The sequence below is a fragment of the Heptranchias perlo genome, chromosome 40 (genome assembly GCF_035084215.1).
Source record: "Heptranchias perlo isolate sHepPer1 chromosome 40, sHepPer1.hap1, whole genome shotgun sequence".
NCBI lineage: Eukaryota > Metazoa > Chordata > Chondrichthyes > Hexanchiformes > Hexanchidae > Heptranchias > Heptranchias perlo.
In genome coordinates, this window is record NC_090364.1 from 6156414 (window position 1) to 6180747 (window position 24334).

Sequence of the window (24334 nt, forward strand, 5' to 3'; positions counted from 1 at the left end):
ATACACACACGGGCACACACATATTGTGCTATGAAAAATAAAGTGGGCATGTTGTTTTACTCTGATGGACAAAGGACCTATTATTTTTGAAAGCAGTGCACTATCTGTGTGAATGGACTGAAGGGCTTTGGGTGAAATTGTTTTTCTCTTTAGTGTGTTGAACAAAACTCATCACCTTTTGTTACCTTGTGTTTGGTGACTTGCTGGGCCAACAATGTGGTTAAAGAAGTCAAGCATCTCTTATTCTCCTCTTCATTTTGTAAATCAGCATAGAATATATTTCCACACTTGTGTGTTTTTTTTTATCCTCCTCTCTCTCACACACAGATCCAGGGTCTTGTGTTGAAAGGATGTACGTAGGGGAGCTCATTAATAAAAGGCTATAGTTAGCATCTCTCTCTCTCTCTCCCTCTGCAGCTCTCTCTCTGTGTGATGCGGCTCCTGCCTCGTGTTCACAGGCTCCGCTGAAACATGCCTCAGAGCCCGGTTTCGAGTGAGGATGAGAGGCGGAGCGTCTCCGAGTATCCGGAGGAGTCTGACACCGGCAGCTCCGGGGACGAGACCATGCGCGGCGGCGGCAACATCAGCACCAACACCGGCACGGCCCCGAAACCTAAAGACAGGAGTGTCGACACCAACTTCAGCATGATGGTCTTTCGCATCGGGATCCCGGACCTGCAACAGACGGTAAGGGAGTCTCTGGGAGGCAAGGCAATTCGACCGGGAGAGGAGCGCAGGGATGTAGGGGGGTGGTGTGTGTGTGTGTGTGTGTTGGGGAGGTGGCTATGTTTGCACTTGACGGTGGGATTTGAGGTGTGCATGCCCACCGTCAAGTGCAAACATAGCCTCTGGGGGCAAGGCAATTCGACCGGGAGAGGAGCGCAGGCATGCAGGGTGGTGGTGTGTGTGTGTGTGCACACCTCAAATCCCACCGTCAAGTGCAAACATAGCCACCCCCCCCCCATCAATGTTGAAGGCTTGCGATTCCAGCTTCCTCCCCCTTGTCCCCAGAGTTGCAATTAAGCCGGAAAGTTCAAGACTGGCCCCAATTCAGCGCAAAGTACCTTCCACTCTCTCATTAATAAAGGAAAACAATTTCTCTACACATGAGACTCAGCAGGGAAGTGTTAGCTGTGGCTCAGTGAGTAGCGTTCTCGCCTCTGAGTCAGAAGGTTGTGGCTTCATAGTCCCACTCCAGAGAGTCGAGTACATAATCCAAGCTGACACCCCCAGTGCAGCATTGAGGGAGTGCTGCACGGTCGGATGTGATGTTAAACTGAGGCCTTATCTGCCCTCTCAGGTGGGCGTAAAAGATCCCATGGCACTATTTTGATGAAGAGCAGTGGCGTTCTCCCCGGTATCCAGGCCAATATTTATCCCTCAACCAACATCATTTATAACAATTGAGATCATTTATCTCATTGCTGTTTGTGAGACCTTACTGTGCGTCAATTGGCTGCCGTGTTACCTACATTAATACAGTGAGGACACTTTGAAAAATACTTCATGCTTTGGGACATCCTGAAGTCGAGCGTCTCCTAGTCCAAGCAGTCACTCTCTTATGTATGAGCCTAGCCACTAACCAACCATCCCGAGCATTCCTCTCTCTTCCCCCCCCTCCCTCCTCAATCCAAAGGTGCTGAGGCCAGTTTCAGCAACCCAACCGCCACCCGGCTGAATATAATATCGCGTCCTCCGTCCGAGGGGAGCTGGTGACCCGCGCTGCGAATCTCAGAACGAATTCTCATTGATCTCAGGAAAGTTGGGAGTCAACTAATCACAGCGGGAGAAAAAAAACTCCGCGGATTAGGGCTGAAGTTTACGAGTTAAACCAGAGGCGACATGAGGGAAAAAATTTTACGCAGCGAGTTGTTACGATCTGGAATGCGCTGCCTGAAAGGGTGGTGGAAACAGATTTGAAAGTAACTTTCAAAAAGGAATTGGATAAATACTTGAAGGGGAAAAATTTGCAGGGCATGTGGAAAGAGCAGGGGGAGTGGGACTAATTGGATCGCCCTTTCAAAGAGCCGGTACAGGTGCGATGGGCCGAATGGTCTCCTTCTGTGCTGTATCATTCTATGATCCTATGATAAACCGCACACGCAATCACAGCACATCCCTGATCCGTACGACCTGCTTGTTACTGTTCCACTCGCGTATATATCTGTGCCTTCCTGATGAGCATTCGTTTTGAGGTTGGACTGACCTGCTCTTTTACGCGTTGACAGGCACTTTGCATTTTAAGATTGCACCAGTTTTATAGGGTCACGTGTTGAAAGTTTGAATGTACAATTCGCGAGGCAGTTGGCCCGCTCCACTCACGAGGGCCTGTGCCACGTGTACACGTGTTAATGAGTGGGTGTATGTGACAGTGTGTCCTCATGTTAGGTCCGTGCAGAGATGGTATAGACAGCGTGTGTGGAGGGTAAACGCCAACAAAGCTTGGTTGGGCTGAAGAGAGTGGTGCGAATGTGGAACTCGCTACCACAAGGAGTAGTTGAGGTGAACAGCGTAGATGCATTTAATGGGAAGCTAGATAAATACATGAGGGAGAAAGGAATAGAAGGATATGCTGATAGGATGAGATGAAGTAGGGTGGGAGGAGGCTCGTGAGGAGCATAAACACCGGCATAGACCAGTTGGGCCGAATGGTCTTTTTTCTGTGCTGTAAATTCTATGAATGGCCTGTTTCCGTATTGTGACTTCTATGTAGACTTCACACTTTAAAGTGTCGAAAGTATTTAAAAAGAGGAAGCCAATCATTTCCAGCTGGTTTCTTCTGACCTGGAGCTGGGAAGAGCCCGTGAATTGTCAAACTTACCTCACCAGCAGCATTTAGCCTCCAAGTGCACGTAAGGATTTACACCGATTAGACTTTGTAGCCTTAAAGGGGCAGGCCAGCTTAAACACAGCTGCAGAATACTGCATTGTGGTATAACGCTCTTGTCGTTATAGAGCAGTGTCCTTAAGCATAAGAACGTAAGAAATAGGAGCAGGAGTAGACCATCCGGCCCCCTCGAGCCTGCTCCGCCATTCAACAAGATTGTGGCTGATTTTCAACCTCAACTCCACTTTCCCGCCCGATCCCCATATCCCTTGATTCCCCTAGAGTCCAAAAATCTATCTCAGCCTTGAACACACTCAACGACCGAGCATCCACAGCCCTCTGGGGTAGAGAATTCCAAAGATTCACAACCCTCGGAGTGAAGAAATTCCTCCTCATCTCGGACTTGAATGGCCGACCCTTTATCTTGCGACTATGTCCCCTAGTTCTAAAGGGACTTAAAGGGACAGTCCAGGTTTACACAGCTCCACCTTTTACCAACTAACCACGTTGAGTGTGGCTTCGCGCTACCCACAGTGACCGCATGGGAGCTGAGCTATTGTATTTCTAAGGTCCTTTCTTGTGGGCTTTAACACACACAGTACACTTCAGTGCTGATCTCATCAGGACAGTGGTAGATGCCTACATTTGGCCTCAGTTGCCATAGGCTAATGAGTAAAATCCTGGTCACTGGCATATGTGCAGAGGGTGAGGGAGGGATCAAGTTCAACTGTGATGCCTCCCATGGCCACATAGTGTCAATTCTCCCTTGTTATTATGGCTACAGTAGTGTAGTGGTTATGTACTGGGGCCGGGACTAATTAATCTAGAAGGTGTGAGTTTAAATCCCACCATGGCAGGTTGAGAATTTGAATTCAATTTAAAAAGGGGAGAACGGGATTGAGTTGGCAGGGATGCTGTCCACGGTCGAATAGCTGGTCAGCGCTCACTTTCTAAGCTTGCGCAGGAAGAATGTCCCACTTGATTGGAGCATTGGGAAAAGGTGGAGGGGTGGTGTAACCAGGTGCCTTGGAACTATATTCCTGGCAAGAATTACCCCGTTCAGGCGAGGAGGGCAGCAAACAGTATCAAATACGTCCAGCACTCGCAGGGTTAAAGCAGTAATCTTCATGAGTGGGGAAGAAGAGGGTGGGAACTTTTACACACACACTGCAAACTGGTGGCCTTTTGTCTGCTGTACACACACATTGTGCTTTTGTCATCAGTATTAGCTCTCAAACAGTGGCCAGTATTCTTGAAAACATATTGCAGAATTAATGAGAGGCCATGTTCAGTGTGGGGTCAGGAACTGTGAGACCTGGACATCTGCGGCGATCTCTTCTCTCTGCTTACCCTTTTCGCTCTTCTGCCGGTATTTTTAGAAGGTACCTTCGAAACCAGCTCGGTATGTCCCCACGTGCGATTTCTTTCTCTGTGTGCTCACTGTTGGCAAGCCCGCAGCAAGCAGGTTCACACTTTGCAGCTGCCCCTGAGATCAGCTGTCAGAACCCGCAAAAAATTCCGTTCCCAGGTACCGTCCGGAGACATGAGTTAGAATCATAGCATCGTAGAATTTCACAGCCAGAAAAAAGGCCATTCAGCCCATCGCGCCTGTGCCGGCTCTCTGAAAGAGCCATCCAATTAGTCCCACTCCCACTGCCCTCCTGTCACATGCTTTAAAATATTTATCTGCTTTTCTTTTGGAGTGAGCCTTTGGCTGAATGGTAGCATTCCCACCTCTGAGTCAGAAGGTTTAGGGTTCAAATCCCACTCCAGATAGTCCCAGTGATTAGAGACCAGACTTCCGGCTCTGAATTCTGGAATGACATCTAGTGGGGGTACTCGTGTCCGGTGAGTGTGAGTGACCCCTCTTCACCGTACGGATTGTGGAAGCACATAAAACCCTCCTGCCGTATGGGACTAATCCCCACCCCTCAATCAGCTGGTATAAAGATGGCTACAGCCATTGAAGGAGTGTTCATGTTGTGGCCTGTCAGACTGTTAATCAGCCTGCAAATCCTTCCGCTACTTCACACTATTCTCCAAGGGGAGAGCATAAAGATATGAAAAACCAAACAAATTTCCCTTTTAAAAGCTATGAATGGATTTAGTTTCCACCACTGATTCTAGTCGGGCATTCCACGTCCTCACAACTCTCCATGTAAAAAAATAAAAAATTAATGTACTCCTAATTGCTCCCTTTCTTTTCTGCTGTTGACAGCAGGAGTATCGAGTGTGTGGGGCCCGTGTTGCACCATCGTGGTAAAAACCAATTCCTTGCACACATTTTCACTCCTGTTCTTTATGGCTGCCACCTGTCCCTTTTTGAGTCAGCGGTTGGAACGCGTGAGGGTGTGGGGGAACTACTAGCTGACTTCCCGTGCTGTTGCTCACGATGAGTCGGAGGATATGCTGCTTTATAATGACAGGATCTTATTTTCCCACCAAGCTGGAGCTATTTAAAATGTTAAAAGGATTCGATAGGATAGATACGGAGAAACTATTTCCTTCTGGCGGGGGAATCAAAAGCAAGGGGACCTAACTTGAAATTAGGACTAGGCCGTTAAGGGGTGAAATTAGGAGGCGCTTTTCCACACAGAGGGTAGGAGAAATCTGGAATTCTCTTTCCCAAAAGGCTGTGGATGCTGGGGGATAATTGGAGCTTTCAAGACAGAGATCGTTAGATTTTTGTTAGGTAAGGGATATGGAGCAAAGGCGGGTAAATGGAGTTCAGGTGCAGATCAGCCATCTTGCAATTGAATGACTGAGCAGGCTCGAGGGGCTGAACGGCCTATTCTTGTTCCTAATGTTCCTTGGGGGAAGCTCCTGGTATAACTGGAGCAACTCGAGCTGCTCCTGAAATCAAGCCGCCAACTGATGCAATAAGGGTGTATACACACTGAAATCTCTGCATTGTTCCAGAAATTGATTATTGTCCTTTGGTCTGCACTGAGGAAAGTGCTTAAACTTTAATTAATTAATTTCTAGACATTTCAAAGCTTGCCACCTGCACCTGCCTCAAATCAGAGGGAAGGGGTAGGGGAGGGAGCAAGCTGCAGAAAGTGCAGTGACATCTAATTTGATATTCGACTTTTTAACTCGCCTACACAGAGAGGAGGATCAGATTTCAACACATTTACAAACTAGCTTTATTACATTATTACAGTGTGAGCTGTCTCTTCAAGCACTGTCTGTCTCGTGTGGCAAGTGTGCGTAGGGACCCCATGAGGGGACTGTGTGAGATACAAGGAGGGAGGCTGGAGCGTCTCAGATTATTGCTGTTTTCTCATCCTTGTTTTCAAATCCCTCCATGGCCTCATCCTCCCTATCTCTGTAACCTCCTCCAGCCCGACAACCCTCCAAGATCTCTGTGGTCCTCCAATTCTTGCCTCTTGTGCATCCCTGATTTTAATCGCTGCACCATTGGCGGCCGTGCCTTCAGCCGCCTGGGCCCTAATCTCTGGAATTCCCTCCCTAAACCTCTCTGCCTCTCCACCTCTCTCCTCCTTTTAAGACGCTCCTTTTGGTCGCCTGCCCTAATAAGCAGACCATGCCTGCATGCAGCAAGACATGGACAACATCCAGGCTTGGGCTGATAAATGGCAAGTAACATTCGCGCCAGACAAGTGCCAGGCAATGACCATCTCCAACAAGAGAGAGTGTAACCACCTCCCCTTGATATTCAATGGCATTACCATCGCCGAATCCCCCACCATCAACATCCTGGGGGTCACCATTGACCAGAAACTTAACCAGACCAGGCATATAAATACTGTGGCTACAAGAGCAGGTCAGAGGCTGGGTATTCTGCGGCGAGTGACTCACCTCCTGACTCCCCAAAGCCTTTCCACCATCTACAAGGCACAAGTCAGGAGTGTGATGGAATACTCTCCACTTGCCTGGATGAGTGCAGCTCCAACAACACTCAAGAAGCTTGACACCATCCAGGACAAAGCAGCCCGCTTGATTGGCACCCCATCCACTACCCTAAACATTCATTCCCTTCACCACCAGCCCACAGTGGCTACAGTGTGTACCATCCACAGGATGCACTACAGCAACTCTCCAAGGCTTCTTCGACAGCACCTCCCAAACCCGCGACCTCTACCACCTAGAAGGACAAGAGCAGCAGGCACATGGGAACAACACCACCGGCACGTTCCCCTCCAAGTCACACACCATCCCGACTTGGAAATATATCGGCCGTTCCTTCATCGTCGCTGGGTCAAAATCCTGGAGTTCCCTTCCTAACAGCACTGTGGGAGAACCTTCACCACACGGACTGCAGCGGTTCAAGAAGGCGGCTCACCACCACCTTCTCAAGGGCAATTAGGGATGGGCAATAAATGCTGGCCTCGCCAGCCACGCCCACATCCCATAAACGAATGAAAAAAAATCTCCTTATGTGGCTCGGTGTCAAATTTTGTTTAATAATCGCTCCTGTGAAGCGCCTTGGAACGTTTTACTGCGTTAAAGGTGCTATATAAATGCAAGTTGTTGTTGTTGGACCAGCAGAGATATAAGATTGAGAATGGTAAGTGTAGGATGGCCTGAGAGTGGAATGTTAATTATTGGACAGACGCCCAGATGTGTGGAGGAGGTGTTGGGAGTGTGAATAGAGAAAGGCTTCAGTGTAATAAAAACCTTAAAAAATAAGGGAACGAGGATTCTGAAGGCCAACCTTGGCTAATTGTGTGTGTGAAATGTCCAGAGAACAATAAACAGATAGTATTGCTAATGAGCATGGGCAAAAGGGGGAAGAGGCCTGGGTGACCACTAACGCGCTAATGTATTATTAACCATACATAATCATGTGCTAACATGTGTCAGCCGTGGCTCAGAGTTAACATTCTCGTCTGAGTCAGAAGGTTGTGGGATCAAATCCCACTCCAGAGACTTGAGCACAAAATCTAGGCTGGCACTCCTGGTGCAGTACTGAGGGAGTGCTGTACTGTCCGAGGTGCTGTCTTTCAGGTTAGACATTAAACCGAGGCCCCCTCAGGTGCTTGTAAAAGATTCCAAGGCACCGTTTCAAAGAAGAGTAGTGGAGTTCTCCCTGGTGTCCTGGCTCATATTTATCTCTCAGCCAATGACTTTAAAACAGATTATCTGGTCGTTACTGCATTGCTGTTTGTGGGACTTTGCTGTGTGCAAATTGGCTGCCATGTTTCCTATATTACACCAGTGACTACACTTCAAAAAGTACTTCATTGGCTATGAAGCGCTTTGGGATGTCCTGAGGTCGCGAAAGGCGTCATATAAATTTTTAAAAATTCATTCATGGGATGTGGGCGTCGCTGGCGAGGCCGGCATTTATTGCCCATCCCTAATTGCCCTTGAGAAGGTGGTGGTGAGCCGCCTTCTTGAACCGCTGCAGTCCGTGTGGTGAAGGTTCTCCCACCGTGCTGTTAGGAAGGGAGTTCCAGGATTTTGACCCAGCGACGATGAAGGAACGGCGATATATTTCCAAGTCGGGATGATGTGTGACTTGGAGGGGAACGTGCAGGTGGTGTTGTTCCCATGTACCTGCTGCTCTTGTCCTTCTAGGTGGTAGAGGTCGCGGGTTTGGGAGGTGCTGTCGAAGAAGCCTTGGCGAGTTGCTGTAGTGCATACTGTGGATGGTACACACTGCAGCCACTGTGCGCCTGTGGTGAAGGGAGTGAATGTTTAGGGTGGTGGATGGGGTGCCAATCAAGCGGGCTCCTTTATCTTGGATGGTGTCGAGCTTCTTGAGTGTTGTTGGAGCTGCACTCATCCAGGCAAGTGGAGAGTATTCCATCACACTCCTGACTTGTGCCTTGTAGATGGTGGAAAGGCTTTGGGGAGTCAGGAGGTGAGTCACTCGCCGCAGAATACCCAGCCTCTGACCTGCTCTTGTAGCCACAGTATTTATATGCCTGGTCCAGTTAAGTTTCTGGTCAATGGTTGACTCCCAGGATGTTGATGGTGGGGGATTCGGCGATGGTAATGCCGTTGAATGTCAAGGGGAGGTGGTTAGACTCTCTCTTGTTGGAGATGGTCATTGCCTGGCACTTGTCTGGCTCGAATGTTACTTGCCACTTCTTTCTTTTCACTGGAATACCTTCAAAGCCTTTGCTGTTGGACTTGCAGCCCAGTGTTTCCACACAAGAATGGGGCATTGTGGGACACCGCTACCTTGGCCTAAATTACTTCTCTGGTTAATGGGGCACACAATTAGATTATAGCACAGGCACCTCAATGTGCTCAAAAAGAAACCTCTCCAGGTTGTGTTAAAAATACTTCCCTACATCTCCTCTCGTCTCGAAATAGAGACATTAGTACCCGCAGGCAGGCGAAGATAGAGTAATGCAATTTGTAACAAGTCTCTATAGGTTAATATTGGGAAATTGTGACAACAGCTGACTGAAGATTTGGACAGGAGGGACTGAGCAGTGGAGATATATATATATATATATATATATATATATCTTTTTTAACACTTTTTTGTGAAACCCTCGGAAGGGTTTAGTTACAACGAGTTACTCGTATTTATAAAAGCTCCAGCACAGCACATTAATCAAACCCAGCGCCTTGCTGTTCCCTATGAGTTTGTGTTATTTTTAGCTTAGAGGAGATATGGCCAGAATATGTGAGCATTTTTTGTGTTGAAAAAAAGGATTCAAATGGAGACTGAGTTTTCCTTTTGTGATTTTTATCCCCCCTCGTCCCTTTCTCTCCTCCTCCCCACGTGTGTGTGTGTGTGTGTGTGTATTTTTTCTTTATCACAGTATCAAGGCATCTGATCGGAGACAATGGCACATGATATTGGAGCCTGATATAATTGACTTTAATAGGTGGTTTCGACTGAAGTACTGGGAGCTAGGAGTTGAGGGGGGTGGGGGGAGGAGGAGTAGGGTGCTTGTTCTGTGGGAGGGGGTTTTGTGTTAAACCAGAAGTGTGAGCAGCAGAGACGGGTACTGAACAAAGACCCTCGCAGTCTCCTCCTCCCCCTTCGCCCCTCCCTGGGCTGTCTCTCCATTGATGATTTCCAGATGAGAGAATTAAAATGAAATGATTTGATTCCCCCCCACTACTGCCTTTGTTTGGTCTCTGATATCGGAGCAGCTTTAATTGGCTGGTTGATATGTAGAGCGATGGAAATCGCGGTGCCTGACTGAAATCTGTTGGCAGAACAGGGAACCATCAGCAAGCTGTTGTGGTTGCCGTGGCAACTCGCATAATTGGCCGCTAACAGCTGTTCCTGTAGTAGCGCCGACTCATCCGCTGATTGGTCAATACTTAATAACGCTACATTCAGTTGTATTATGGACTGCGGGAACCCTGGATAATTCAGAGCTAGATTAGAGTCTGCGGGTAACTTAATTAAAGGCTCCAGGAACTGCTGTGACAAATAGAATAATATAACCTTTCAAGCCTGTACAGAGGGGCTGCATTGCTTTTCTCTGCTGTGGATGATGAGGTCTCCGCTGCCATGTGCTAGACCTCCCCCACTCCCCTCCCCCAACATGGGGCTACCATCTTTCCTTTGAGTATAGAAGATAATCTAATTGAGATGTTTAAGACGATTAAACAATTTGGCAGGGTAGATGGAGAGAAACTATTTCCTCTGGTGGGGGGAATCCAGAACAAGGGTCCATAATCTTACAATTAGAGCTAGGCCGTTCAGGGATGATGTCAGGAAGCACTTCTTCACACAAAGGGGAGTGGAAATCTGGAACTCTCTTCCCCCCCCCCCCCACAAAAAGCTGTTGAGGCTGGGGGTCAATTGAAAATTTTAAAACTGAGATCGCTAGGTTTTTGTTAGGCCAAGGGTATTAAGGGATATGGAACCAAGGCGGGTAAATGGAGTTAAGATACAAATCAGCCATGATCTAATTGAATGGTGGAACAGGCTCGAGGGGCTGAATGGCCTCCTTCTGTTCCGATGTTCACCCAGTCCAAAATCACAAATGACGATCGTGTCAGACGGAGTGCTCTGCGTTTTTACCAAAGTTGTACAAAAGTAGGGCGACTCGTGCATGTGTGAACGGAAAACAGATCCCAGCGGTGTGGGTGTGAAGAGATAACAGATCCACTCGTGCAAGTACGAACAGCAAACAGATCCAGCTGTGTAAGTGTGAATAGAAAACACAACCTGATATGTAGTTGTGAACATCAAATTGATTCAGTCATGTAGGTGTGAACAGAAAGCTGACGGTCGTGTAGGTGTGAACAGAAAGCCGATCCAGTTGTGTATTTTAATAAATGCAGTGATCAAAACCTGGTTTTCCGCTACGTAAGCTACCAGGCGGCTTTCCCAGAACCTAGATTGTGCCATTCCGATACGCGCCTCCCAATCACCAGTCAGGTTCCACGAGTCTGTGTGATACGAGCTCTCCTGTGCATCAAGTATCACCTGATTATATACATCTTCAGCTGCTTTGTCACAATATATCTGAATGAACAGAAAAGATACGTTGTAATACCACACTTAACCATTACGCATTACTATAATACCACATCGAACCATTGCACACTACTGTGATACCACACCGACCCATTGCACACTACTGTAATACCACACTGAACCATTGCGCACTACTGTAATACCACACCGACCCATTGCACACTACTATAATACCACATCGAACCATTGCACACTACTGTAATACCACACCGACCCATTGCACACTACTATAATACCACACTGAAACATTGCACACTACTGTAATACCACACCGAACCATTGCGCACTACTGTAATACCACACCAACCATTGCGCACTACTGTAATACCACATCGAACCATTGCGCACTACTATAATACCACATCGAACCATTGCGCACTACTATAATACCACACCGAACCATTGCACAATACTGTAATACCACGTCGAACCATTGCGCACTACTGTAATACCACACCGAAACATTGCGCACTACTGTAATACCACACCGAACCATTGCGCACTACTGTAATACCACACCAACCATTGCGCACTACTGTAATACCACACCGAAACATTGCGCACTACTGTAATACCACACCGAACCATTGCGCACTACTGTAATACCACACCAACCATTGCGCACTACTGTAATACCACACCGAACCATTGCGCACTACTGTAATACCACACCGAACCATTGTGCACTACTGTAAAACCACACTGAACCATTACGCACTACTGTAATACCACATCGAACCATTGCGCACTACTATAATACCACATCGAACCATTGCGCACTACTATAATACCACACCGAACCATTGCACAATACTGTAATACCACGTCGAACCATTGCACACTACTGTAATACCACACCGAAACATTGCACACTACTGTAATACCACACCGAACCATTGCGCACTACTGTAATACCACACCAACCATTGCGCACTACTGTAATACCACACCAAACCATTGCGCACTACTGTAATACCACACCGAACCATTGCGCACTACTGTAATACCACACCGAACCATTGCGCACTACTGTAATACCACACCGAACCATTGTGCACTACTGTAAAACCACACTGAACCATTACGCACTACTGTAATACCACATCGAACCATTGCGCACTACTATAATACCACACCGAACCATTGCACAATACTGTAATACCACGTCGAACCATTGCGCACTACTGTAATACCACACCGAAACATTGCACACTACTGTAATACCACACTGAAACATTGCACACTACTGTAATACCACACCGAAACATTGCTCACTACTGTAATGCCACACCGAACCATTGCGCACTACTATAATACCACACCGAACCATTGCACACTACTGTAATACTAGGAGCTAACACGAAGCCAGTCTTTGGGATTCCCTTTTCCCACTGTATTCTTTCCGCAGTTCAAATCCAGTTCACTTGATGCCTCTTTTTGACAGCTGGTCAGATTAGGGTTTTATCCTTTCCACTTAATGGAAGAATTCAAAAGCAAATATTACCGAAATCCCTCGTGACCTCATAACCTGCGGACCATGAGCTTGTAAAACTTGTCCAATGATGTTAGCTCAGCTACCTTGCAAATGGAAGAAGCCAGCGTGTTTTTATTCTCTTCAAAGCTCTATTCTGGAGTGATTTAAAGCAGGGGATGTCACACATCCGGCTGGCAGACCTCCCCTCAATCGTGCCGTGTCAGTAGTGCGATGTCGGGCTGTGTTGCGGCGTCGATAGTCACTGCGATGTCGATAGTCGCCGATGATGCAGGTCGGCCGTGTCGTCAATAGTCACTCCGAACTGGGATGGGGGGAGGTCATCCAAAGAAACCTTAAAAAAAAAGCCAGAAGAGAGAAAGTTTATTTGAACAGTAAAGGTTACAGAGCAAAGCACTCATTACCATTGGAAGGAAGGCCTCCCCTTTCCCCCTCCTCTTGTACTTTCCCTCTCCACTGTGGAGAGCCCCAGAGATCGTGCTTACATTAATGCAGCAGTGTTATGCGCTTGAGGCTATTAGCTAGTAGTCACTCAGGCAGATGGTTGTGGTTGTATAACAGATTAAGAGTACAGGAAGTCAAATAAGACAGGTGCATTCCTGACCAGAATGGTAGGTGGCTCAGTCTCGGGCCCGTTCTAACCTTGTGCCCTTTTCTGTTAGGACTTATCCTTCTCATATTCAACACATATTCCAGGGCGACATGATAGAAATGATGAAAGATGGGATGGGGTAGATCAAAGCATGCTGCTTCCAGTGGCTGAGGAGTCAAGATGGGGAGCCATAGATACAAGATTAAATGCAAGAGATTTTGAACAGAGGGCAGGAGAAACGTCTTCACACAGAGAGCTGTGAGGCTGTGGCAGGCACAGGACCAGGAAATAAAATCCAGAAGTGCATGTAGTTTATCCTCATCTATTTCTGTTTTAATAACTTGTGCTCAATGTGGCCCACGCCAGGATATTAGATCAGGCACACCAGAGAAACAGGGTTTGACACTCCCTGATCTGAAGATTTTATTCCCTTCCTGTAAATTCCTTCTCTTCTCTCCCAAAGGTTCTTTGCACCATGGCAATTATGGAGGACTCACTTGATGTTGATTTTTTAAAAAAAAAACTTTTGGAACGATCTGAGGTTTTAACATTTACTTTTTCATCAGATTGCGGGATAGAATTTCAGAGTTATTGTCTAAACACCCTCTTGTGACCTGGCCTGGACCGTCTCCTCAGAAAGCGGATTTTGAAAGCTGAGCCTGCCGTTGACAGGCTTAATTAAAGTGATACATGTGGTGAACGTTCTCTTTCTCCTTTGTTTGCATTTTGCTGTGGGCAGGAGGTCAGATGTGTTAACATGGCTATTAAATACTTGACTGGATGTACAGGTACAGCAATGAATGAATGGAGACCATCACATCTTCTGCATAAAGTTAAATACCTAAGGTTCGGTTCTCCCAATGTCCGAGTGGGTGTAAGGCACCTCCCGGTGAAGGACTGGTCTAGTTTTTTATTTTCATTGGTTTTCGGCATTTGGGTGACACTGTCCAGGTTGCGTTTATTGCCTGACCCTCGTTTGCCCTGGAGTAGTGATTTTTTTTTTAAAGCCGAGTGGCTTGCTCGGCCACTTCAGAGGACATCAAGTTTTGGCCACGTAATGTGGGACTGGAGTCACATCACATGTAGGCCAGGCTGGTAAGCAGGCAGGTTCTGTTCCCTGAAGGACACAGGTCATCCAGTTGAGTTTTTATGACAGCCGGCCTGCTTTCTGGTGCCATGCCACAAATGACCAGATATATTGGACTTAATTTCACAACGTCCTTCGGATGAGATGTTAAACCGAGGCCCCGACTGCCCTCTCGGGTGGACGTAAAAGATCCCACAGCCCAAATGAAGAAGTGCAGGGGAGTTCTCTCCGGTGTCCTGGTAAATATTTATCCCTCAACCACTAAAAACTGATTATCTGGTCGTTATCACATTGCTGTTGTGGGATCTTGCTGTGCGCAAATTGGCTGCCGTGTTTCCTACATTGCAACAGTGAGTACAAAAGTACTTCATTAGATGTAAAGCGCTTTGGGACATGCTGAGGTTGTGAAAAGCGCAGTATAAACGCAGGTCTGTGATGGGGTTTGGACACATCACCTCCCAGTATCCCCAACCACTACAACATTATCCCATCATATGTAGGTTTTGATAGGGAGAAACTGTTTCCACTGGCAGGAGGGTCGGTAACCAGAGGACACAGATTTAAGATGTTTGACAAAAGAACCGGGGGGAGATGAGGAGAATTTTTTTTTGTACGCAGTGAGTTGCAATAATCTGAATGCACTGCCTGAAAGGGCGGTGGGAGCAGATTCAATAATAACTTTCATTATATTTGAAAAGGAGAAATTTGCAGGGCTATGAGGAAAGAGCAGGGGAGTGGGACTAATTGGATAGCTCTTTCAAAGAGCCGGCACAGGCACGATGGGCCGAAAGGCCTCCTCCTGGGCTGTATAATTCTATCAGGCTTGAAGGCCCCAGGTTCAACTCCTGGCCTATGCTGTCTCAGCTGAACTCACCCGGGATAAGTGCTGGGGGGGGGTGGGCACGAAAGTTGGTTCCTGGGCTACGGTGGGCTAAAGTTAGCCGAGGGTCTCAGTCCTAATTGCTATGCAGTGACCCACAACGTTGAATAGACAACTGATATGTTCTGCGGTTTATTCAGCGCTCCTGTGCTCCCAGCTTCGCTTGACAGGAGCGTGGGGGAGGGGGGATCAGCGCCACATCGTTGTAACACGAACTCTGACCTCTTGTTCCCGTTGAGTGAGGCTCCCCACTGAACTTGACCTTCCATCTGGGCTGACCCTTGAAGAATTGGCCATTTGGGTGAGGTAGCGGAGTGCGGCCCACAGCACCTGGTACCCGTGTCCCGGCGAGAGTCAGCACTTCAGGAAAGGAGGGGGGAATAAACTGGGTTGGGCGCATATGTGTACAAGTCCTGGGGCAGTGTGTTTCAAAGTGGAGTCTGTCGTAAAATGGCAACACTGTTCCTTTAAAATTTAATGTAAGCATCTTAAATAGTCCACAGCAAGTCCAGACCTCTCAGTGTAAAAGTAATATTTATAGGTTTAATGTTATCATATTAATGTAAAAACAAAGATGAGTCAAACAATGTTGAAAACTAGGGGCCATAAATATAAGATAGTCAATAATAAATCCATTAGGGAATTCAGGAGAAACTTCTTTACCCAGAGAGTGGTGAGAATGTGGAACTTGCTACCACATGGAGTAGTTGAGGCGAATAGCATAGATGCATTTAAGGGGAAGCTAGATAAACACATGGGGGAGAAAGGAATAGAAGGTTATGCTGATAGGGTTAGATGAAGTAGGGAGACAGGAGGCTCGCATGGAGCACAAAGGCCGGCATAGACCAGTTGGGCCGAATGGCCTGTTTCTGTGCTGTAGACTCGATGATATAAGGTTGTTGTTCGAGCTGCTTGAAAATGAGAGAATCCACAGGACTCCATCTCTCCCCTCCCCCACACAATTTACCATGGCAGCCTTTAACTGTTTGTCTTTAACTCTTATTATTCACTTTTATATTTAATCCCCCTCAAACAGAATTAATTTTTTCAGAATCATTACCCTGGGATCATTTTATCAGTTCCTCATCAAACAAAAAAAAAAATCTATTTTTTTTTTCCTCCCTCTGTGTCTCAACAGAAATGCCTTCGATTTAACCCTGATGCCACGATTTGGGTTGCTAAGCAACAGGTGCTGTGTACTTTAAACGAGAGCCTGAAGGACGTGCTAAATTATGGCTTGTTCCAGCCAGCCACCAATGGGAGAGATGCCAAGTTTCTGGATGAAGAGAAGCTGCTTCGAGAATACCCACAATCCTTTGAGAAGGGGGTGCCTTATCTGGAGGTGAGTTTGCGACAAGTTACCAGCTGGTAGACACATTACGGCACTAAACTCTTTTGTGTCGGGAATGGTTCTGCCCATCAGGACCATTTCTGGTTGGACACGGAGGCACAGGTACCAACTGATGTCAGGAATTTCTTCTTGTAAAGAGTTAAAGAAAGAAAGACATGCACTTACAGTACTTCAGTGCCGTACTGAGGGAGTGCTGTATTGTCGGAGGTGCTGTCTTTCGGATGAGACGTTAAACCAAATTCAGCGGCATATGTGGAGGAAGCTGTCGTTTCAGCTTTTAGCCTCGGCCTTGGCTCAGTGAGTAGCACTCTTGCTTCTGAGTCAGAAGGTCATGGGTTCAAGTACCCCTTCAGAGACTTGAGTGCATAACCTCGGCTGACATTTCTGTAGAGTATGGAGGGAGTGCTGCACTGTCAGAGTGTGCTGTCTTCCGGATGAGATGGTAAACCGAGGCCCTGTCTGCCCCCTAAGGTGGACGTAAAAGATCCCACAGCACTATTTTGAAGAAGAGCAGGGGAGTTCTCCCCGTTGTCTTGGCCGATATTTAACCCTCATCCAACATCACGAAAATCAGATTATCCAATCATTACCTCATTGCTGTTTGCGGGACTTTCCTGTGAACAAATTCGCTTCCGTGTTTCCTACATTACAGCAGTGACTACACTTCAAAAAGAAAAGTACTTCATTGGCTGTAAAGCGCTTTGGGACATCCATGAAAGGCGCTATATAAATGCAAGTCTTTTTTTCTTTCTTTATATAGCGCCTTTCACATCCTCAGGACGTCCCAAAGCGTTTTACAGCCAATGAAGTAATTTTGAAGTGTAGTCACTGTTGTAATGAAGGAAACATGGCAGCCAATTTGCGCACAGCAAGGTCCCACAAACAGCAATGTGATAATGACCAGATAATCTGTTTTGGTGATGTTCTTTGAGGGATAAACATGATCCCAGGACACCGGGGAGAACTCCTCTGCTCTTCTTCAAAATAGTGCCTCGGGATCTTTTACATCCACCTGGGAGGGCAGACAGGGCCTTGGTTTAACATCTCACTGGAAAGACGGCACCTCCGACAGTGCAGCACTCCCTCAGCACCACACTGGGAGTGTCAGCCTAGGTTATAGCACTCAAATTTCTGGAGTGGGACTTGAACCCATGACCTCCTGACTCAGAGGCGAGAGTGCTACCCACTGAGCCAAAGTTGATAATAAAAGCTAAAATAACAGCTTCCTCCACCATATGCTGCTGAATCGAACAATCGGCCTCAAGTGTTCCATAATTATTTAATCACCTCACTCCAAATTTATTCCTATAAGCTTCCATTCTGCTTCTGCCATGTAATCATCCAATTTCTTATTTGCTTTGATTCAGAGAAGTTGCCCTCTCTCTTTGCTTGTGACGCTAATTTCATTCTTGGGCCCTGGTGATTTTGAGGCTGCAAAATTATCCTAATTATGGTTTTAAAAACAACCCATTGAAAGACAGACAATCACAATGCCCACCTTACATTAAAAATAATTTTTTTTTTAAATACAAAGCCTGCTCCAGAAAGGATTGTCCAGCCAAATGAAACCACCCTGGAGCAATATTTGCAGGATTATGCACGCCTGCAGCCACAGCTGGATAAGTTGGAAATGGAAGTCACTTCGGTTTGTTTGTTAGTGCCAATTAGGACGACGGCAATGAGCTTGAGGATTGGTCAGTTGCTGCGAGAGACCTGGGCCTACAGGGAAGGTAGGCCTGTCATGGGAGAGCTGGAGCCTGAAGGATAATAGGGTGTGTTTTTAGGGAGCTGGGGGCTGAAGGAAAGGAAGGGCCCATTATAAAGGAGTTGGATCTGAAGGAGAGGAGGGCCTGTTGTGAAGAAATTGGGCCTTAAAGAAAGGAGGGCCTGTTATGAAGAAATTGGGCCTTAAAGAATGGAAGGGCCCATTATAAAGGAGCTGATCCTGAAGGAAAGGAGAACTTGTTTTGAGGGAGCTGGACCTGAAAGATACCAGCAGTTGTGATCAAACTCAAAGAGTCTATTGTACTGGAGGAAAGCTGTGAGGGACCCATGCCTGGAGGAATGAGCTTCTGATGGAGAACCATGAGATGTGAGGAACTTGGGCCTTGAGCAGAATTTGAGTAAGTTTTTTTTGTTTCCTTGGGAATTTTGAGTCAAATTTTGGAATTATGTCTTTGGATTTTCCAGGCATCCATAAGGTAAGCCTTCTGTTTTCTTGATAAGGGAACAAAAGTAATCATTGGATTAAATAAACGAATGCTGAATTCAGGCAGGCATGTTGTGGTCAAAAGCTACATCTCACAGAGTAGTAAACAGGACATTACTTTATGCCCAGTTATCACACCTTGAGATCCCAGTGACACCGAGGGATGATTGATGGGGGGGAAGGACAAGTGTTGTGAGGGAAGGGCGTTTCTCAGTGAAAATCAGAGTTCAAGATCCTCTGTCTCTCCAACCAGCTGTTCTCAGCACCAGCAGTGGGGGAGACGTAAAGTGGGATATAAACTAATAACAGTGAATACATTGGGCATATCTCAAACAGAGTGCTCTATGATGCTGATACCATCTTTTTCTTGCCTTACAGTTCCGTTACAAAACAAGGGTTTACAAACAGACAAACCTGGATGAGAAGCAGCTGGGAAAACTACACACAAAGGTCAGCTCCTTTAATACAACTGTACCAGGATATTGAGGGGGGGTTCTGGAGCGTAACACTGCGGGATATTGTAGTGATGTGTTATTGCATATCTTGTCAATTTTCGCCAATTTCTCTCCTCCCCTCTCCCCTTCTCTTTTGTTCCTTTCCCTTCCCCTCCGCTCCCTTCCTCTCTGCATTCCTCTCCCCTCCCCTCCCCTCCTCTTTGCTCCTATCGACCCTCCCCTCATGCGCCGCGTGTTACCGGGTTTAACCGGTGTGGACTCTCGTGCACTGCATGTTACTGGGTTTAACTGGTGTGGACTCTCGTGCGCCGCATGTTACCGGGTTTAACCGGCGTGGACTCTCGTGCACCGCATGTTACTGGGTTTAACCGGCGTGGACTCTCGTGCACCGCATGTTACCGGGTTTAACCGGCGTGGACTCTCGTGCGCCACGTGTTACGGGTTTAACCGATGTGGACTCTCGTGCGCCACGTGTTATGGGTTTAACCGGTGTGGACTCTCGTGCACCGTGTGTTACCGGGTTTAACCGGTGTGGACTCTCGTGCATCGTGTGTTACCGGGTTTAACCGGTGTGGACTCTCGTGCACCGTGTGTTACCGGGTTTAACCGGTGTGGACTCTCGTGCACCACGTGTTACCGGATTTAACCGGTGTGGACTCTCGTGCACCGTGTGTTACCGGGTTTAACCGGTGTGGACTCTCGTGCACCGTGTGTTACCGGGTTTAACCGGTGTGGACTCTCGTGCGCCGCGTGTTACCGGGTTTAACCGGTGTGGACTCTCGTGCACCACGTGTTACCGGGTTTAACCGGTGTGGACTCTCGTGCACCGTGTGTTACCGGGTTTAACCGGTGTGGACTCTCGTGCGCCACGTGTTACCGGGTTTAACCGGTGTGGACTCTCGTGCGCCGTGTGTTACCGGGTTTAACCGGTGTGGACTCTCGTGCACCACGTGTTACCGGGTTTAACCGGTGTGGACTCTCGTGCACCGTGTGTTACCGGGTTTAACCGGTGTGGACTCTCGTGCGCCACGTGTTACCGGATTTAACCGGTGTGGACTCTCGTGCGCCGCGTGTTACCGGGTTTAACCGGTGTGGACTCTCGTGCACCACGTGTTACCGGGTTTAACCGGTGTGGACTCTCGTGCACCATGTGTTACCGGGTTTAACCGGTGTGGACTCTCGTGCACCACGAGTTACCGGGTTTAACCGGTGTGGACTCTCGTGCACCACGTGTTACCGGGTTTAACCGGTGTGGACTCTCGTGCACCGCATGTTACCGGGTTTAACCGGCGTGGACTCTCGTGCGCCGTGTGTTACCGGGTTTAACCGGTGTGGACTCTCGTGCACCACGTGTTACCGGGTTTAACCGGTGTGGACTCTCGTGCACCATGTGTTACCGGGTTTAACCGGTGTGGACTCTCGTGCACCACGTGTTACCGGGTTTAACCGGTGTGGACTCTCGTGCACCACGTGTTACCGGGTTTAACCGGTGTGGACTCTCGTGCACCGCATGTTACCGGGTTTAACCGGCGTGGACTCTCGTGCGCCGTGTGTTACCGGGTTTAACCGGTGTGGACTCTCGTGCGCCGCGTGTTACTGGGTTTCTCTCCTTTCCCAGAGTTTGGCCACACCTCTCTTGAAGCGGCTGACTCTCACTTGGACACATCGGGCACCCTCCGATGCCTGACCCATGCAGCCATTCCTCACGTGCGAGCCCACACAGTGAGCACCAGAGGGCTCTATGGCCGTGGGAGGCCATCACAAACCACCGCAGTCTTATTTTCACCCATTGCCCACACTTTCAGCAGGGTTCGCTGGATAATGATCCAGACCAGAGCCCAGCCTGGTGCTTTTTCCTCTCCAGTCTAATTGCATCAACCCACACTCGGCCCTTGCCTCGATCGAGCAGCTGGACGCGTGACTCAGTAATATCATCGGGTGTGGTTTTAACCCGATAGACCATGGGGAGAGATTGCTGCTAGGTTCTCACTGATACACAGGTTATTGGGTTCTTTGATAGAGCTATCCAATTAGTCCCATTCCCCTGCTCTTTCCCCATAGCCCTGCAAATTTTTCCCCTTCAAGTATTTATCCAATTCCCTTTTGAAAATTACTATTGAATATGCTTCCACCACCCGTTTTCAGGCAGTGCGTTCCAGATCATTTTAACTCGCTGCGTATGTTCGTCCCCTCACTCTGCAGAAAGGTCACAGGGAGTCATGTGTTACTCTGCTATGCATTACCCCTTCGTGCATTCTTCTCCATGTGTTACTCTCCCAGTTGCACTGATGTGGATAGATTATGAATCACACACATTGCGAGAGTTGGCAAGTAGAATTTGTGGATGTGCAGGGTGGGACTTTTTGAATCTCGTTCGTGTTTGCTGATCTGAGTATACTTGATGGGACAGTGTAGAGGAAACTTCACTCTGTATCTAAGCCGTGCTGTACCTGCCCTGGGAGTGTTTGATGGGACAGTGTAGAGGGAGCTTTACTCTGTATCTAACCCATGCTGTACCTGCTCTGGGAGTGTTTGATGGGACAGTGTTGAGGGAGCTTTACTCTGTGTCTAACCCGTGCTGTACCTGCCCTGGGAGTGTTTGATGGGACAGTGTAGAGGGAGCTTTACTCTGTATCTAATCTGTGCTGTATCTGCCCTGGGAGTGCTGACTGGGTCTGGGGTGGAACAAAACCACAAATGCACCAAATACCACATCAATGTTAAAAAAAAAAACCTCCTCCCTATGCTAAGGACAAAAACCAAAGAACACTGGGGTAGAATTGCTCAGATGGCAGAGTGTAGTGACATAAAAGTGCTCAAGAAGAACCTGCTTATAGTTTCACTATAAATAGTGATCCGTGCAATTCTTCCCCTCCCCCTCCCTCATCATGGTGCTAAGACATAAAAAAAACATTCAGCTTGATCCAAGCAGGTTTAAAAAATTCTCTTTGAAGCAGTGAAATGCTGACAACGCCACAGCGAATTAATCTTCCCCTCACGTTTCTTTTGCTGTGTAGTAATGTTGCTCCCTCTCTCTCTGTCACTCAATCCGCTAGCCAGAATCCATCAGAACAGCCCATAGTAACTGGCCTGCCAGCAAGACAGCTGTTCTTGGCAGTGGGGTCAACTGATTAGTGTCATCTCACTGATCCAATGGCTGTGTCCCTCCCCCCGTCCCCGTCCCCCTCCCCCCATCCCCATCCCCCTCCCCCCGTCCCCCCTCCACCTCCGTCCCCCCTCCACCTCCTTCCCCCTCCACCTCCCCCCCTCCACCTCCCCCCTACTCCACCTCTCCCCCTTCCCCCGCACCCCACCCTGGCCTAATTTGAATTCCTTAAACAAAACGCAAGGACAATGATCAGTTCTACAGAACCGCTCTTAAAGATTGCCTGTTATTTAGAAGAGCGTACAGTGTAGATTCAGCCGGATGGAGCCAGAGATGGGGAAACTAGATTTATGAGGAGAGACACTGCGACTATTTCCACTGGGGCAGAGAAGGCTAAGAGGAGATTTAATAAGAGGTTTTACAATTATGAAGGGTTTTGGTTGCATGAATAGTGAAAGACTATTCCTCTTCCCTAATTAAGTGAGGAAGTTATGAGAATTTTCTTCTCACACATGGCTGTAGGAGCGTGTAATGCTTTGCCACAGAGAGTGGCAGAGGCAGAGACTGTTGCATCTTTTAAGGGAAAAGTGGATAAATATTTGAAGCAGAGGAAGATACACTGCTTGATGGGGCGAGCGCGGGGCAGTGGGATTAGTCGAGCAGAGGACCAGCACGTACACGATGGGCTGACTGGCCTCCTTCTGTGCTGTAAACTACGAGGTTCTCAGAGTGAACTGTCAGTGAATGTTGTGCTTGTTGAGGCGAGGATATCCTGGGTGTCTCAGATTTTCCTCTCTGGACGTGCGGTGGGGCTGAATTGTAGCAGGCCACGTGATATTTCCGCAGCCTGCCACCTTTAAATATACTCTTTGGGCTCCTGGCAGTGCCCTGACCTGTGTTTAGGAGCTTGCCGCTGGGGAAGGAGTGCTTGGAATGGCTGGCTCCCTGCCTAAAGGGCAGGTTAAAGGGCCAGGTAGCATCTCAAAAACCTTCCATTGGAAGCCTCCCCTCAGACAAGGAACCAGAATGTCCATTGACACCATTGTGTCAGCCAATGGGTTGGAAGCGGGGCGGGACTTACGGCAGGACTCACAGCAAACAGTCTATTTCCTCAGCAAACAAAGTCTATTTACTCAGCACTCTACAGCAAACAGTCCACAGAGTCTAATTAAAGAGTATGAGCTACAGCAAACAGAATTCTTTGACGAAACTGCAGCAACTTCTCCCGATAAAAGCAGGGTGATTTCTCTGGCAAAATGCAGTGAGTGGTGGATAGTTATGTAATACAAATTATGTGCGTAAAATCAATCCCAGTCACTTACAGACGTGATTGACAGGGGGGAATTACCCAATCATCTCCATTCTGGCTTGGAATAGTGGTGTCACTATATGCAGCCCCCCGCCACCATTTGCCTTCAACCTCCAAAGCCTTAATCTCTGGTTTGCCCTCCCTAAACCTCTCTGCCTCTCCTCCTTCAAGATGCTCCTTAAAACACACCAGTCTTTTGGACACCCCTCCGAATATCCCCTTCTTTGGCTTGACGCCCATTTTTATTCCTCACGCCTCTGTGAAGCCCCTTTGGGGAATGTTTCTCAGTGGTAAAGGCGTGTTAGGGGTCGCTATTCCTTCCCAGATTAGAGAAGGAAAGATTGGACGAGATTCCTGTTCCTGATTTATATCCATTGACCCCCCCCCCCAGCTTAAAATGCCTGTGTGTGCATGTGCTGTGTGAAGACAGCATTGGATACAGTGGAAGCAAAAAAAACCCATTCCCCTGGGTTGGAGAACACTTTAAATCGGGTCCCCTGATGTCATGGTGGCCCAGATATTTTGTGAACTCTTTGGTAACTGTTGGTACAGCACCAAGATCGTCAGTAATCCTTCTGTCACTGCAATAAAGTAGCAGAGG

At 47.8% G+C, this 24334-nt stretch overlaps 1 protein-coding gene across 1 annotated transcript in view; it reads left to right on the top strand.

The window, feature by feature from the left end:
• Positions 1–471: 471 nt before the first annotated feature.
• Positions 472–24334, top strand: part of shank1 (SH3 and multiple ankyrin repeat domains 1) — a 153410-nt gene continuing 129547 nt past the window's right edge. Inside the window, exons 1-3 of the mRNA XM_067974247.1 lie at positions 472–687; positions 16442–16645; positions 19242–19313. Of these exons, the coding sequence (XP_067830348.1) occupies positions 472–687; positions 16442–16645; positions 19242–19313 (492 nt within the window). The remainder of the gene's footprint in view (positions 688–16441; positions 16646–19241; positions 19314–24334) is intronic.